General features: G+C 41.3%; 1 protein-coding gene across 1 annotated transcript in view; it reads left to right on the top strand.

Moving 5' to 3' along the window:
• PDE11A (phosphodiesterase 11A) overlaps nucleotides 1–18,400 on the top strand; it is a 435,071-nt gene that overhangs the window by 382,832 nt on the left and 33,839 nt on the right. Inside the window, exons 17-19 of the mRNA XM_073806952.1 lie at nucleotides 3,946–4,023; nucleotides 9,795–9,858; nucleotides 15,932–16,006. Of these exons, the coding sequence (XP_073663053.1) occupies nucleotides 3,946–4,023; nucleotides 9,795–9,858; nucleotides 15,932–16,006 (217 nt within the window). The remainder of the gene's footprint in view (nucleotides 1–3,945; nucleotides 4,024–9,794; nucleotides 9,859–15,931; nucleotides 16,007–18,400) is intronic.

The raw sequence follows: 18,400 nt of genomic DNA on the forward strand, positions 1-18,400 counted from the left end.
AACCTTGGGACGCCAGAATAAATAGAACCTATCAAGAAATAGCCACACATTGGGCTTCCCTGGTGGCACAGTGGTTGGGAGTCCGCCTGCCGATGCAGGGGACACGGGTTCGTGCCCCGGTCCAGGAAGATCCCCTATGCCGCGGAGCGGCTGGGCCCGTGAGCCATGGCCGCTGAGCCTGCGCATCCGGAGCCTGTGCTCCGCAACGGGAGAGGCCACAACAGTGAGAGGCCCGCGTACCGCAAAAAAAAAAAAAAAAAAAAGAAAAGAAATAGCCACACTTTTGTCAGTGGAGAAAAATAAAATTAGTATGCCACATTTTTCTGTTCTCTATGAAAAGATTCCTTCTGCCCCTCCTCTACCTACCACCCCCTAGGGATAGTGGATATTCCCTTTTGTCCTGATGCAGTAGACCCTGGCTTTGTTATAATGTTATGTGATGCCTATGACTGATTTTGGGTTCAGTTGATTTAAGACTTTCACACCAGCAGCTCTAGGTGTTAAAATTTTCATAATCATGGAGATTTATTCTTCTGGTGCTATTTGGTTGGCATGTCATACATTTGCAGTTAAAACAAACAAACTTCTATATTGAGTTAGACGCCTAGGTAATATGCTTCCACTTTACATCAAAAATGTTATGTCTCATATATTGAACATACTCTCAGCAGGTATTCCAATAGTTATGGAGGAAGGGTCAGGCATTGGTTGGGAACGGTGTTCTTACATTTCCCCCAACTTGTTATGTTGTCCACCTGGATCAAGTTAGAATCTAGTCTTCAAGACAGGGCTTTTCTTGGATAGGTTTTAGGTTGTTTTCTTATCTCAATCTCTCCAAATGACAGCTGTGAAGAGTGTAGAACAATTGGAATCTAGGTGGAACCAGTGTCTAAAGAGTTTTTTCTTTAATGAATAGTTTTCTGAGATCATCTTCTTCATTCATTCACCAACTCAACAAATATTTATTGAGCTCCTGGTACATGTCAGGCACTGTTGTAGGCACTGGGGATTCAGGGGTGAACAAAAATGGGCCAGGCTATTGTCCTCATAGAGCTTGCCTTCTAATGATTTCTTAGAATAACTCATAGGATTGAAAAGACATCCAGGTGCTTATGATGACAGAGATGATGACTGACAAGCTCTTTCAGAAGGCCTTCCATGATCTTCCATGACTCTCCTATCTAAGCCAAGTGCCTTCCTCTGTGCTCCCAGGACACCCTGAGCACATCTTAGCTGCTTGGGGCAGCCATTATTCCAACAGCTTGTGTTCGTATCCCAGCTCTGCCACTCACCACCTGGGGCCAGTTCACTCAACCCTTCTGAGCTTAATAACAGTAGCTAATCCTTACTGAGCACCTACTGTGTGCCAGGCACTCTGCTAAGTGTGTGACATAAATCATCTCATTGAATCCTCCCACCAACCCTAACAAGATAGATCCTATTGCTGTTACTCTTCTCTGACAAGAAAACTGAAGCCCAGCAAAGTTCAATAACCTACCCAAGGTCAGTCATGTGGTTAATAAGTGACAGAACCCAGGAAGTCCGCCTGGAACATAATAAGGGCCCAACAAATATTAGCCTCCTCAGGGTGAGGAGTAGCGGCAGGCAACTGAGGTGGGTCACGAAGAGTGCAGCGTCAGATCCTGTCTTTATTTAAAATTTTGATGTTTTGTTCATCATGCGGTTTTTTGTATTTATGCTGATTTTTAAAAACATTGCATTAAGATATTATTTGTCTTGATTACTGAGTTTGGGGCACCCACTTGAATTTTGTACCCAAGGCGAGTCTCTCTCTAACCTCACTCTAGTCCCAGTATCATTAGTATTATCTTTAGCATCACCTTTGAAGGGGGATTACCTGTATTTGTTGATCACCCCTGGTAAACTCAGAGATGTTTACAAATTGTCTTGTGTCCATAAAGCCTAGTAAAGAGTTGGCACACAGTAGGTGTTCAATAAATATCTGTTGCACCAAACTTTCTGCTCCACAATTATTCAAAAGAAGAAGAATTTCCATTCAGGCAGAAAAAAGAAGTAGATGACCTCTTCAATCTCCATAAAGTCCAATTAGTCCAGTGTGTATCACTGTTGGCAGTAATACCGTTAATATTATTTACACATCAACCATGGCTATCAGGTATTGAGTATCTACCAGTACCAAACACTTGATGCACCTCATTGCAAATATTCACCGCAGAGCTGGAAACTGAGGCTCAGCAATGTGGAACCACTTGCCCAGGACCATACAGCTAGTGAGTGACAGTCAGCATCAAGCCCAGGTCTGTGTGAGTCCAGACGTGGGCTCTTTCCATTCCGCCATCTCTTTCTACTGCAGATCACAGTCAGTGGTGGTGATGTGAAAAAGGCATGACCATGGTCAAAAAGAAGGGAGTGGGCAAGTGAAAAAGGTGGTAAAGGTGCAGTGATGTTGTTGGGGAGATTATTCCATCCGTGGTGTGACCTTGACCTGTACCCACTTGAAGAAGCAAATCCAGGCCCTGCCTTTGTGTCTCAAATAAGGAAATGAGTCACCTGTTTGTCTTCCTGACCTGCCCCCTTTCAGGTGAATTGAGTTGTCCATCTGATCAGGTGGCAAGAAGTCCATACTGTTGGCCAGCTGGTGATGGGGACTCCAGACAAGAAACAGAGAAGCCAATAGCACTCAGCATCTTGTCCTTTGTCCCCCCAGATTACAATGGGTCAGCATAAGTGTTTAAGATCCTACTCTGATTTCCACCATAAATGACATGGTACTATTTTCTAAAGTGTATTCCTTAAAACATCAGTGCTATGGGATTCTGTGGTTAAGTCAGGGTGAGTAGGCTTTTCTCAGTATTTTGCAGAGCCTTCAAAAGGCTATTGTCGTGGTGAGTCTCTAGAGAGGTATATCACAGGCAGCATTTCTCATACCCACTCGGCCAGAGCACTCCTTTTCATGCAGCACCTCCTAAGATTGGCATTTTGTGGGATGCACTTCGGGAAACAGCGTGCCAGAATCCTTTAAATGGTCTCTCATTAGGAAGTGCCAAGAGAGTGAAACCTTGGGAAATGATTCTTAAAGAATAAAAATGGTGATGTCTTTTTTTTTCCTTTCTCACTATAAATATGAAAATCACATAACTAGACTAAAGGAAGATTTTGAAAATAGAAATGTCACCCTATATTCACAATTTGAGAAGATTCCCTTCTTGTCTTTTCCATATCTATACATCTCCAAATGTGTTTCCACATGCGTGTGTATCCAGCACTTAAAATGTGTAGACACATGCTAAATGCGTTGCATGTCGTCTCATTTAATCCTCACAATAACTGAGTCAGCAAATAGGACCCCCAAGTTAGAGCTTAGGAAATTGAGGCTCAGAGGGTTTAAGTGACTTTCCAAAGTTGCAGAGCAAGGCAGTGACTGAACCATTATTTAAACAGAGTTATTTCTGACTCCATAGCCTTTGTGTTTAAGCACTGAAATGGTGAAATAGTTATCTTCTAACCTCTACAAAAGTATTTGTCCTGAATTTACTACCAGGGAGTTTATCGTATCTTGGATCATCATACAGGTCAGTTCTAAGTTGAATGATAAAAGAACATTCTGGAACTCTTCCCGCTTTTTATGTGTCCTTGCCTCCCTTCTCTGACTTTCAGTAAGAGTCACAGGGCTTCACATCAAGTAATCCCAAATGCAGGACCACACTGTTTTCTGTTTTGTGGCTCGATAATCTCCTCCGTTGTAAATACATTCAGAAATGATTGTGGCTTTTTCTTGAAGCCTCAACATTTTTTTTTAAAGTGATTTATTTTGATAGCACTTTAGCCTCATGATTTCAAATATTAAGTTACTTGGTTGAGGTGGTCTTATATTTTCCCATAAATGTGTTTATGTCACCACACAGACTGAGAAATTTCATTCCAGGGTTTGTTTTTTTTCATTTTTCATTTGATTTCATGCAGGAGGAGAACTGAATTCTTCGAACTTGTCAGTAAAGGAGAATATGATTGGAACATCAAAAACCATCGTGATATATTTCGGTAAGAAACAGCTCTTGTTTATGTGTTTCTTCATTATTTGACGATTTAGCCATGCTTTTCTGACAGTGCTAAAAGCACACAAGTAGTTTTTAAAGTAACAAAGCTTACATTCAGAACGTTCAGAAATTACTTGAATAATTAGAGAATGTGTCTTTTCGTTTTCTAATTTATTTTATTTTGCCTCCTCTGCATAAATTTGCCTTCAAAATTAGAAAGTGATGTTTGAATTGGTCCCGTTTCAGCAGGCATGCAAATTGCAGGAGGGGGGGATTTTTGAACCTCCGGAAACAGTTACACAGAACAAAGGAAAGTGAGAGTTAGTTTGGGGGTTTTTTTAGAGACAATAGACGTTGTAGATAGAAAGCCAATCAAAAGATTTTGATGCTGGAAATAAGGAATCTGTTCTAGACTTTTCACAGGACTTCTTCCCAGTTGTTTAGAAAAGACAGCAGCAAACCATCATTTTTATGTGGCACATTTTAACCACCTGATTGCAGCCAGTCCAGCTGGTTAGGCACTATTCCTCTTTCTCTCATACCCTGTCCTTCCACTATCCCCATCTCACCCATCCCCAGACTTTCTGGTGAATTAGTCCTGTTCCAGATTTATTAAGCATTTCTGGGAAAGCTTGTGAGCTTTCTGGGCTTCTGGGCGCAGTGTGTCTGCTCCACAGCCAGGCGACCACTGGCATCACCCCCAGTGAGATCCCTACCCCAGCCCTGGCCCGCATGCACGTGCAAGACCTCCGCCTCCATCTGAGAACACAGAGCCCTGCCTGCCACTTCCCTCTTCTCACTCTCTCACCAGAGGGCGCTCTACTTCTCCCCTCTGTGCATTACTATTTCTCTGTGTTAGCTTTTTTTTGAGGAATTAAAGACAACTGTGCTTGTCTTACAAATCAAGATCTGTTATCTTTACAGACCTTTTCTGCATCCTTTCCGGTGGGGTGGCAGGGGCGGGGGGCTGGTGATGGGTGAGGGTGGGAAGGACCCTTCCTGTCTTCAACACTAGCATCTCTGCTCGTGTCCTATTCCAGTCCCTCCACCTCCCTGCCCCACCCCGACCCCTGACCTTGCTGTGTCAATTATACTTCTTTGGCTTGCATTTTCAAAAGCTGACTTCTTTTTCCCCCCAGCATGACCTCTCTAAGCCTAAAAAATATGCTTCCATCTCCTCAGTAAAAAAAAATCCCTAAAATCTGCCTCCTTCTTCAAGTCCAATCGTAATTTTCTTCTCTCTCTCAATTCCACACTTCACTCACACTCCTTCTAACCTCTTACAAGGCAATTTATTTCTTTTTAAATCATTTTTAATCCCACAAGTAATGACAGGAATATATTTTTCTGAAACAAAGTAAAATTACAGATAACCCCCCAGTTCTTTGAGCATCATTCCCAATTCCCATACTGTGCATAGCTTTGCTCTGTTAGCAATTCCTTGTTTCTTTTCAGACTATTGTCAGAGCATTTCCATACATGTGTACCTATGGGAAACATACTATTTAGTGTAGATTTGTTTGTTCATTTTAACATAAATTATATATTTACATGTCAGTCTGGACTCACTTGTTCACTCAGCTGTATGCCTTGGAATTCTTTCCATGTCCATACCAGTATCATCTTTGATTGTTGCATAGTATTCCAAAGTATGAAGTTACCACAGAGTATTTAGTATTTAGAGTGAATTCCTCCACTGAGGAATTTAGTTGCTGAAATGTAATTTCTGTGCGTTTTGAAAGTCACCGGTCACCTCCTAAGGATCAGATCCTACAGCCTTTGTTCTCTTCAGCTTCCTCCATCTCTTCGCAGCCCTAACTGTGTTGGCCTTTCCTTTCTTAAAACTTTTCCCTGCCTTGGCTTCCACAAAGCCCATGCTCTTCTGTATATTCACTTTCTTCTGACTTTTTCTTCTCCTATTTGTGCTTCTCTAGTCCTTCCTCCTCCCCACTGCCCCCTAAGTGTAATCGTCCCTCAAGGAATTCTTCTCTTTTTCCTCAGCATCCTCACAAATGGTCCCACCGGGTTTCTTGGGTCTGGCCTCCCTCCTGAGCACAACTCGTAAAATGCCAGCACTCGTTCCATGTCTCCACCTGAGTGTTTTCCCACAGACGTTTTCAAATTCTTCGGCAGGGAACCCCATATGTAAGAAAATCTTATTTAGAAGCACAGTACATAAAACAGAGGTGAGATGCTTCAGGAACTCTCCTCTTCCCCCAGCTCTGCCCTCCCCCCCCCCCCACCCCGCAATTTCACAGCTGGACTCTGACCATGTGCACGTTGCGGGCAGCTGGCGGGGCTCAGGGGGAGCACTGTCTTAGAGAATTTTGAAATAGTAATAAAACCAACTAAAAGTTGGTCTGCTTTTTATCATCACCATGTGCCTGCAATCTAAACAATGTCAACAATGAGACGCTCCTCCCAGAGAAAAATCTTTTGTTGGAATAAATTCTAAACAACGGCTGAGATTACTGTTGAGTATCAAAATAATTGCTATGAACGCTTCAAATTAGCACAGTATTACTTATCCTTTCATTGTGCATCTATCATACATGTAAGTTAATTCCAAGAACGTCCAGTTATTCCGTCAGCCCCTGGCACAGGTGGACTCCGGACACATTTTCAAGAGTAAGTTGCTAACGGTTCGGAACTTTCTGCATTCACTCCAGATGCAGTTTGTGTCTCTAACCTCTGAGAACATCACCTTTCTGCTTTGAAACCATATATTCAGAATAAACAATGATAGCTCGGTGATTTTAAAGATAAAGAAACAGAACTTGAGTTACTTCCATTCTGTCATTTTATGTTGACCATTTGGGGTCTGTATTTGTGTTCAAAATTTAAAACAGTGAAACAGAATGCAGACTGCGAGGTGTAATCTTTTTGTATGGTAAGCATAAAATTCAGTTCATACGTGTAATCTTTTACTGAATTTGGATATATCTTTTAAATTACAGTGTATTCCTTTTGAGTTGTTAATGCTTTTAAAAAGTAGAGAAAAACAAGAAAATAGTAATAATCACAAGATAGTTATCCAAATAATTTTGGCTCCTAGAGGAGGAAAGGCATGATAACAAGGAGCTGCTGCGAGTCTCAGATACACTAGGAACACACCGTCCCCTTCCCGCCCCACAGAGGACATTCCTGACCGTTCATTCCTGCAGTCACACTAAGCAGATTGTACCACCTAGCTCTAAAATGCACTAGAGTTGTGCAGACCTCAGGACTCAAACAGTTGCTATAAACTCCCTCCCTGCTCTCATATTTTAGAGAAGGCCTTTCAAGTACAGAGGCTTGATCTAAAAAATAAGGTAAAACTGCCCATTCGCCTCCTTCTGTTCATTCTTCCTGTGCAAGCTCCCAACCCTATCCTTGACTTTCTTTCCCCTCTCCCCTCCTTTGTTTTATGACCTTATCAATTTATGCTTTCCTACTGTCTCTCTGCTTCCATTCTCTACTTCTTTAAACTATTTCCACATCTACTACCTAAAGTTCTCTCCTTGAAGCTCTGGCCAGGTTCCTCCTGTGTCCCCAACCTTCATTGACTCCCCACACCAATTGGATAAAGGTTTCAGACACTCCACCGTCCTCCCTCCCAGTCTTTTTCAGTCTTCCTTCTCTATACAGACTTTCTGCTCCACTGCAGAGTATTCATTGAAAGTAGAGGCTCTTCTGTCAGACTATATGGATCCTAATCCTAGCTTTGATAGCTCCTAGCAGTGTAACCTCAGGCAAGGTACCTGAACTCTCTGATCCAGGAATGCAAAGCACTATTTGCTTTGTAAAATGGAGATAATAATAGTATCCCTACCTCATATAGAGACTATGTAAATCACCCTCTAATGCCTCTTCAATAAATGGTAGCTATTAGAATTCTCATCATCAGAGCACCTAGCAGATACTCAATAAATTTGTTGATTGACTGATTAATGTTGATATGAATTTGAGAAGTAAGTTTCAAATTATCAAGCAGATGGAACTTAAGTAATTATCCAACTATGGTACAAGTAGGCAGCTTCACAGAGATTATTTCCTGTCCGGGAGAGAGACTACAAAGTCTAATGCATTACCTACAGTCATGTCCCTCTCTGGTACCAGCAGAACCTAAAATGAGAATCACTGGAGTTTAGCAAGAGGGGCTCTGGCAGCTTTGCGATAAGCACAGAATCCTGAATCCTTTACGCACTTTGGGAAAGTTGCTTAATCTCTCCATGCTGCCATTGACCTCTCTGTAAAATAGAAATAACAGCATCTTGTGATGAGGAGTCATTTAGTTAGTAGTTAGTTAGTAGGTAGTTGGTAAAGCACTTAGTACAGAGGCAGGCACATGTAAGCACTGTAGAAGTGCTTGTCACAAAAGATGAAGCACGAAGAATAGACTGATGTGTCTCTTTGCACAGGGCTTAGCACAGGAGTGTTTGGAATTAGACGGTGCCTGATTCCTAGAGGGCTGCTCATGCTGGAGCTGCCTGGTTGTGCCTTGAATGACCTATTGTTATTTGCCGGTCTGCCTTGTTCCCTGGAGGGTTTCCTGGAGAAGTTACACAAACCCTACCACCATCCAGGCATGCCCTGCCATCTGGGAAGCAGACATGTTTCCAAGGCAGTAGAATCCAGCAGGGTATGAAATGTTAACACCTGACATCAGGGCAGCCCTCTGACCTTTGACAACACACTCCTTTCTTCCAAAAGGAGTTAGCCAAGATGTGGTTTCCCAGCTCAGATCCTTCGTTAGTTTTCATCACGCGCTGCTGGTTTTAGGCAAAGAAAGCAGATTTTGGACAAAGAGTGTGCCTGATTTTTCCCTTCTCACCACATCCAATTAGAAATACAAGAGTTATCTACAATTTGAATTGTTCCCCCTGTTTTTTATATCCAGGTTTCAATCTGGATTCTAGATTTCTAAACCAATAGAAATCTGCCCCTCAAAAATCTGATTCAGATATTTCCTGTACTTTCTTATGGGCTCAAATTAATGAAAGCTGTAGCTGAATATGTTTCTTCTTCGTAACGCTTATAAAATATGGTTGTAGCCAGGTAGTAAACTGGAGTCAAACTGTGTGGTTCTCCCCCGCAAATCTTAAATGCAGGAGACACATATACACTATTGATACTACGTATAAAATAGACAACTCATGGGACCATACTGTATAGCCCAGGGAACTCTACTTAATGCATTGTGGTGTCCTAAGTGGGAGGGGATATACGTATATGTATGGCTGATTCATTTTGCTGTGCAGTAGAAGCTAACACAACATTGTAAAGCAACTGTACTCCAATAAAAATTTTAAAAAAAGAAAGAAAGAAAATTCAGGAGCCCCTAATGGGGCATGTGGTTTGCCTTTTTGGTGTGGGTTTTCTTCTGTCCCTATCAATCAGTGATACATTGGTAAACAGGTTTATGACCTATGTATAGAGTATTATATACTGATTCCCTTGCTGAGAGTTAAAAATAAAAAGCATCGTCCATTACAAATTATTTTAAGCAGAGCTTGCTTGGTTCAGGTATAGAGAAAGCAGTGCTTGGCTTTCCTTGATCTGCCGCAGGCAAAACAAAAGGGCCACCGAGAGTGTGTGCGAGCTTTGTCTTCCGAAGTAGTGCGGCTGCATGATGGAGGTGCTAAACATGGGTCTGTCAGCAGTGCTGCCCTTGTTGAGGAAAAGAAGATGTAAGCTGGCCGGGTCCCATTTTATTTATGTATGTATCTAGGACGGGTTTGTTTAGGAATGCAACAAAAGATTATTCAGGCTGTTTTGTTTGGTTCTGTTTTTCAGATCAATGTTAATGACAGCCTGTGACCTTGGAGCCGTGACCAAACCGTGGGAGATCTCCAGACAGGCGAGTGGTGATTAATGACAGGTCTCAGCCGAGGAGGGACTGGGGGGGGACAGTATTCCCAGAGCCCTGTCTACCAGGCACTGAAACCTGAGTCAATTTGCATCAGTATTAACGTGGTGTAAAAAATAGCAGGAGGTTTAGGGCGACGGTTTATTGCCCAGCCTTTCTTTATCGTGCTTCCACTGAGAAATAATATTTCTGACTCTGTAAGATTTTTTTTAATGCACTAAATCCAAATAACACCTTGACCATTTCTTAAGGCAGGAGTTTCATACGTAGTGTTCTTGAATAGGTAACCGTGTTTTAGTACAAGGTCCAGTTTTTTACATCTGAAGAAAAAAAAAAAAAACAAGGATAAAAAGGAATTTCTATTTTTCTTTTTCTTTAAAGTCTGTTTAGAGATCAGAGGGCTCTTTGGCCAAAATGTGTAGTATCTAATTTAATTTGTATCCCAAATTTAATGCCTTTACCACCTCTCTGGTTTCACTGTCCAAAAGTGTTAGTTCTAGAGCTAGAATAGTTTTTAATCCCATAACTACCCAACTAAAGGTCCTTTATTACCTTGATAGTATTTGGTTAATAGCTCTTTTGGTTTTATGAGGCACCTACTGGATGGGCTGCGGGGTCTAAAATGATAACTTGGTATCCTGAGACTTGACATTTAAGGGAAAATAAGATACATTCATATAACAATAAAAAACTAATATTTATTGACTAAATAACCAATGTTAAATGACTGCTTTATAAGTATTATATCATTTAATCCTCAAAAATCCCCTGAGGTGGGTATTGTGACTGTAGTGGGCTGAATAGTGGCAACCCAAAGATATCAGGTCCTAATCCCTGGAACCTGTAAATGGTTTTTCCTTAGAAGGAAAAAGGGTCTTTGCAGATGTGATTAAGTTAAGGACCACCTTTATCATTATCATCATCATTATCTGGATTACCCAGGTAGGCCTTAAATTCAATCACAAGTGTCCTTATAAGAGAGAGGCACAGGGAGGTGGCACATTCAGAAGAGGAGAAGGTGTGTGAAGACAAGGCAGAGATTGGAGTGATGTGGCCACAGGCAGAAGGATGCTGGCAGCCACCAGAAACTGAAAGAGGCAAAGTACAGATTCTCCCCTGGAGCCTCCAGAGGGAACATGGCCCTACCAACACCTTGATTTCTGTCCAGTGAAGTGATATTGAACTCCTGGCCTCCAGAACTTTGAGAGAATACATTTCTGTTGCTTTAAGCCACCAAATTTGTGGTAATTTATGACAGCACTAGGAAACTAATACAGTGATTATTCCTATTTCACCAATGGGAAAAATGAGGCTTAGAAAGGATACGTAGCCAGGCATATAGCTGGTAGGTGGTGGAGGAGGAATTCAAATCCTAGCAGATGAGATTCCAAAGCCTTCATTCTTAGTGTTTTATGCTTTCTTACACAGGAGGCACTAATCAGCATTTTTAAATGATGCAAGTGTGTTGGCAGAATGGGCTGTGTTATCACTAAGCTCAAAATCTCAGTGTTTTAAACTAACACATCACCTGGAGACATGTGCCTCTGGGCATGGCTGGCGCCTCTGTCCTCATCCTGGACTGGGGCTGAGGGAGCAGCTACTGTCTGGATCATTCCAGCAGAGGCCCGGGTGGGTCTTACACTGGAAGTTAAATGCTGTCCCCCTGCCTACAATTCATTGGCCAGAACTTGGTCACATGATCCCACCCAGCCAGGAAGTGCCCATCCTTCCATGTGCCCAGAAAGTAGAAAGCCAGAAATAGTTGGTGAAAACATACCACTGTTTGCCCTTCTAATCACCAAAAATGTGATTCACTCTCCTTCCTCCAGGCAAAATATACTCATCCCCCCACCCTCCAAGGGAGTTGACCCAAATATCCCATCAGTCGTGATATTAAGCTGGAAGTCCAGGATCTCTGGATGATATGTGCTAATCTCTACAGCAGGTCTGTAAAGATTAAACTAAAGATGAACTAAAGGCCCACACACACCCAAAATGCAGCACATAACACCCACTCCACAAAATACTCATTATGACAATCCCATTTAGAAAGGGAAGAGATGGCAATATTTGGCAGTTAGGGGTCCATAGCAATTCCAAAATCCCACTGGGCATTCTCTGGGAGGGCCTTCTACTCTGTGGTAGGCCCTGATTCTCAGGGAGATGCTGCCCAATTCAATATTTTCCATGGCCTATAGATCCACCCTAGGAAATTATTCCTTTTCCATTATCCTCCTTGGCTAGATTCAAAGGCCAAGCAGCTTTCTCAGCCTGCTTCCCCCCTAAAGAAGTTTGAAGACCCAAGGCTTGTTTTAAGTTTTAAATAGTCAAAGGCTTGTGGGGGTTTTTGGCACATTTAGTCACCTTCTTAGGTCTTTGATTCCAGTCACTTCCATTTGCTAATAACACATCCACAGTTAGATTCTATACAACCTTCTTAGATCTACTGTATTTCTTTGCTTCCTTATATTCAGGAACAAGGAAATACAGCATGCATACATCTTTCTTCCTCTCTCAACAGTTAATTCCTAGTATTGGGGGCCTAGTATTTGGCCCCAGTGAGGAAACCATGTAGTTCAATCATTTTTCTGGGCCATTTTGTCTAACTAAAAGGATGTTGTGTGTGCCACCTAATTCATTCATAGTTGCTAACTATGTGTTACTGGCCACATCTTCCATTTGATTCTTGTTGCAAGGCTGAGTCTTGATCAGCCTTTGTCATTCAAAGTGTATCTCAATTTTTATTTTCACAGTTTGGGATTAAGAAGCAGCTTCATATTCTATCCCTACAAGATCCTGAATTTGTAACTTTCTCTATTCCCTTTCATTCCTAGTTATAGACCTGCCAACCCTTTTCTGAGCTCACTTCTTACAATACCTAGCAAAACAGTCAACAGCAACCATCACATGCTATTAACTTTGTTTTCCAGTCTCTTCCCCTAAGGCTATAAATTCATTGGGTACACTGTTTGCTTTATTTCCATGAGAACTGTACAAAATATTTTGCCACTGTGTAACATGGGTCATCATCCTCATAGCTTCTAACAACCTCACTGTTTCACAAATACCTGGCCCCCAAGCCGATGCCACATATCTTAGGGTCTTTCTTTCTTTTCTTCCTTCCTTTCCCTTTCTCTCTCCCTTCCTTCCCTTCCTTTCTGTTTAATAGCACTACCTCACTTCCATACCAATTTTTGTTAGTCAAGGCTAAGCTAGGCTTTGCTGCAGTAACAAATATAATCTCAAGTTTTAGTTGCTTAGCACAAATGAAAGTTTATGTCTTTCTCACATCACAGTTCAGTGCAGGTGGTGCAGTGTTCCTATAGACTCTCCTCCAACGAATAGCTCTCTTCCAGTGCCTTGGTTTTCGTTTTAGTATGACATGCTTGAAGTTACATAAAGCAGGTTATGGTGAAGGATTTGTGTGGTTACATTGCTTATTTCTACATCTCTGCCCACCCTTCCCTTCCCCAGTGTGGAAAGGCCTCCCTTACAGTACAGTTTGGGAATAAACTGAAGAGAATATGTAAGTGGCTCTTCCAGGTAGTGGGGAAAAGTGTAGTATTGAGAGTGGCCCCTGTGATAGGGGTGGAAGGTAGTGGAGAGTAGGAGAAAGTTAGGGGAACTGGAGGAAAAATAAAGAAGATTAGAAAGGGGGTAGATGAGGGATGATCTGCCAGGGCCTTCAGAACCCCAGTGAAATGCATGTCACAAGGAAAGGAGCAGCAGCCCATGTGGGAGCCAGAAAGTGACCAAAGTACTTGAAAGGAAAAAAGTTTCCATATTGAGATTATAGAATGAAGAGGCCCAATGGCCACTTGTAGGTGGTCTTCTTGGTCACTGATATAAATATTATTTTATTTTTAGGATTTGAACTTCTGCCGACCAGTGCAGAAACTCATGAGGTCAGGGAAATAAAACACAAAACCATCTTTTTCCAAATGTTTCCATCAGAAATCTTGTCACGACTCTAAACTGTAGATCTCATTTGTGTTTGTATCTGAATTGAATAAGTTAGGTATTTTCAAAACCTTACTCACTTCTAATAGGATTTTAGGAAACAGTTAGACAAAAACAATAGAAACTTATTTTAAGAATAGAAATATATTTCCAATTTCCTGGATGTTGATTTTTTTTAATTCCCTTTCAAAATGTGTTTTCATTGGTGTCTATTTCACTTTGCCTTCCTCACACACATGACTCTAAGCATGTGGGTTTCCCCAGTCAGCCCCCAAGGCCTGATTAGCATCTCAATTTCCTTTTTTAATAAAAAATTCAATCAGGAGCCACTTAATAGTCCTGATTGGGATTTTAAGTACAAATGAAACAGTGGTACAATTTGATCTGTGAAAGAAGCTCAGGGGAAATACCCAAGACCACTTTGGAAAGCTCAAGGAAAAGGATTTTGTTTTAATTTCTTTGCTTTCCAGGGGCTACTGACCTCTGCAGGACTCCCACCTCGGGGTGACCTCATATGCACACTTGCATTCTTTAGTGCAAAAGATCCACCTCAGAGGATTCTGAGGGAGAGTTATGGGAACTGAATAATGAGGCCAGGTCCTTGGGGGACCATTTCTTCTCAAAAGGAAGGCCAGAGACCAATGAGAGAGGCCTGGAGCGCTAAGTGAAAGGCAGTGGCAGAGACTGGACAGAGACAAGTGAACCAGGTCCTAGAAAGACCGAGTCAGTTCCAACTGGTTTTATGCTGTTGAATTTTTAAAATGTTTAAAATCTGAACTGGCCATTCTATTTTTTAATAAATGACTGCATACTTGCTACTCTCAGATGTGTGTGTGGGTGTTAGAGGTTGTTGTTAAGTTTTGGCAATGGTTACCATTTATGGTTGACAAATCTCCTGAGAGATATACTTTAGGTAAATTATCTTGATTCTCTGCACTTGACCAAAATTAAACCACTCTAACCTTTGCCAGACCTAAAAACCTCATCTTTACAAGAGCCTGGAATAGAGAAAAATTAGTCTGGGGATCCAGATCTTCTTGCCATCAAGTTGTCTGGTATTTCTTTTCTGCTCTTCCAATATTTTGTAATCCAGCTAGTTCACCTCAGAGATATCCTAGATGTACATCATAGTGTTGTTGAAAACGCCCGTTCAGCACTTATCTGTTACATCAGTTTGCTTCCCATAAAACTATCAGTAGAAGCACAGGGCTTGGAGAAGAAGAAAATCTCTGTAAGCTTGACCATGATCAGTAGCTTCTGACCATCCACACTAATTGATGAAAAGTAGAAAAATATGTGTCCTTACTTTGGAAAAAATCTCTGTGGTTTGGGGTAGAACAGCCATTCCATTGTGCTGTACCAGCTAGAACCCACCATAAATAAACACTGTTATTTAGTACATGGATTGAGACAGCCTGAAGACCAAATCACATTCTTCAGACTATATCATAACATACTGTAAAAGTCTGGTATGAACAGTGAATCTAGCATTAGTTCTGCCCCTTGACTGATGGCTACTGTAGGAAGTAAGGGGTGGGCCCTGGGTGTACCCGTTCCAGAGTGCACATAAATACTGGTAGGGTGACGTGGTTAAGGAGTTTTTGTGATGGCAAGATGAAACCAAACTAAAATACAGGTATGTGACAGTAAAGAATCTGCACAGAAACAACCGAAAGTTGGCTGAATTATTATTACAAATATAGTATAATATATTATAATAACATCAGTTATTATTAGATTATTATTTGCTTCATTTTTCTGGATAAGAACATTTCCTGCTTTGAAGGTGGGAACCTTGTGCCTCATGTGTATATATAAGCTCTACCGTCAGAGATGGTCTATCGGCATGTGTTTAAGGATACATTGCAACTGTACTTCAATTCTATTTCAACAAAAATAAATAAAAAAGCATTGCACAAGTTCTTCTGATTAAAAGGAAATCAGTTTCATTGATTAAATTCTATAATACCTTCAAACACAAAAGATTAAGCTTTTTAAATGATTGTCTGTCTTGAAGATAGCTACCATACACATAAGCCAGAAATAACTTGTGTCTCGTGATGAATTACACATACCTGTCAATTTAAATATTTCTGTGTTTCAGGTGGCTGAACTTGTAACCAGCGAGTTCTTTGAACAAGGAGATCGGGAGAGAGCAGAACTCAAACTCACTCCTTCAGTAAGTTCTTCTTTTTCTTATGACGTATTTACCCTTTCAAATGACATTTTCAAAAATAACTTCAAATCGCACCTTGAAAATGGGAAAGACAGAGAATGGATTTAAGGAATCACTCTTTAAAGCTTTAATTGAACTTAGATGCTAAACACTTATTCCCAGGTTTCTGATTAACAGGGCTGATCTACTTAACAAGCATTTCCTGTACTCCCACAGTGGGAGAAGTAGGCGCAAGGGAGGATCGCAGAGTAGTATTTGAATAACACAAAGCCTAGGGCTGGCATTTCATATGTAATCAGTGGCTACTTTGAAACAGAAATACAGAAAAAAATTAAAGGCAAGCAAGCTGTCCAGGCTTGATGGGCTAGAACAGGCAGGTGCAGTAAATAATGGATATTCTGGATTTTACTTTCCAATTTTGAACTTTCCAAAATCCCAAAAGCAAATCAAGTCTCTGTTTCTTTTCCTTTTTTTGCGAAATGAAAAGTTGCATCTGGGGAACTAAGTTCTGCTGATTGAAATGCTATTTAGATTGGATTGATCCATTCAATTATTATTTGAGAATGCTTACTGTAGGCTAAGGATGATTCTGTTTTTACTAATCAGGAGACAAAGACATAAATGCCTCAGTCACCACCCTCAAGGAGAGGGCGGCCTCTTTATTCTTAATGAATGGGTAGCTTCAAACCACCCAACGACTCAAAGAATGGTCCAGGGTATTCTAAAGCCTGCCACAGCACAGAAGATTCATTGCAGCTCAAGGAATGTGTTAATGGTCAAGAATGTCTGTTTATGAGGATTCAAATCCACTCAGTTTTGAATATTTGGCTTTATTTATAAGATCTTCAAGTTTTAAAACACCTTTCTTTGCTGACATTTAAAGACAAGGAAGAGCAGCAGAACTAGCGCCTAGCTTAAAGAACTCACAGACTTACTAATTTTGACTATTCTTTATTTGTTGTTTACCTACAAAGGTCAGAAAGACTACATAAGTTAAAACACCCATCAATTATTTTAGTTTCCAAAGCAATATCTATTTATACTGTTTTCAACACATTCCTTTGTTCTTCTTTGGTGATGTCACCAAATTTGGTTACAAAATACAGATACTAGATTGGGATACATAGTTAACGTGTAAAACGTAGCACAACTCAAATTTCTGTCAACTACATGTATATCTATTTTCAAATAAAAGCTTTTCTCCTCTTTAAAAAACTGTTTCAGAGGCCTCCTCTGAAGGGTTTACAATGCAGCAAAACCACAGGTTATTTAATTAAATGAAAAAAATGAGAGTCAGGGCTTCCCTGGTGGCACAGTGGTTGAGAGTCCGCCTGCCAATGCAGGGGACACGGGTTCATGACCCGGTCTGGGAGGATCCCGCATGCCGCGGAGCGGCTGGGCCCGTGGGCCATGGCCGCTGGGCCTGCGCGTCCGGAGCCTGTGCTCCACAACAGGAGAGGCCACAGCAGTGAGAGGCCCGTGTACCACAAAAAAAAAAAAAAAAAAAAAAAAAAAATATGAGTCAATTGACAGCATTGGCAAGCTGGCGGGTGCAGTGGTGCAGCACTAAGGAATTTTTGTAGTCTCAGGGGTTTTTCTGGAGACATAAATGAAATTAATTTTGTGGTGGATACATAGCTGTAAGTGCTGCTCTCTCCCCACAAAAGCCTACTTAACACGGCTGATGACTATCTCCTCAGGCCTAACTGCTGTGGCAGGGCTATCCCACATTAGTGCTTTTCCAGAAATGTCTGGAAATGCACACACTCAGATTGGACACCTGCTGTGCCCATTATTCCATGATATTTAGGAATAAAATTGTCCAAGAGCCCTTTCAGGTGTCATAGTCCTAAAGTATGAAGACAAAGGCTAATGTGGGCATGAAGTAACTTCATGAAGACAAAGGCTTCATGAAGACAAAGGCTAATGTGGGCAACATCCAGATTAATACTGGAAGCAGTGAGCCAGTTAACAGCACATGCTTGAACACCTTCAAGTATCAGGCATGAAGCTGGACACAGTGCATCCAGCCATGAGCAAGGCACCATCTTCCCTGCCCTCAAGAAGCTTGTCAACTGCTGGGCAATATAGACATTAAATAAATAATCACCAATAATCAATTACAAGATGCAAAATTCTGTTAAGGGAAAACACAGGACAAAGTGGTATCTCACATACTCATCAAACATTTGTTAATAAGTGACTAGTCCAGAAATGACCCCTTACAGTTATGGTCAACTGATTTTTGCCAAGGGTGCCAAGATAATGCAATGGGGGAAAAATAATCTTTTCACCAAATGGCACAGGGACAACGGGATATCACATGCAAATGAAGATGGACCCTATCTCTCACCATAGCCTAAATGACCTAAATGTTAGAGCTAAAACTATAAAACT

The sequence above is a fragment of the Tursiops truncatus genome, chromosome 7 (assembly GCF_011762595.2).
Source record: "Tursiops truncatus isolate mTurTru1 chromosome 7, mTurTru1.mat.Y, whole genome shotgun sequence".
Taxonomy (NCBI): domain Eukaryota; kingdom Metazoa; phylum Chordata; class Mammalia; order Artiodactyla; family Delphinidae; genus Tursiops; species Tursiops truncatus.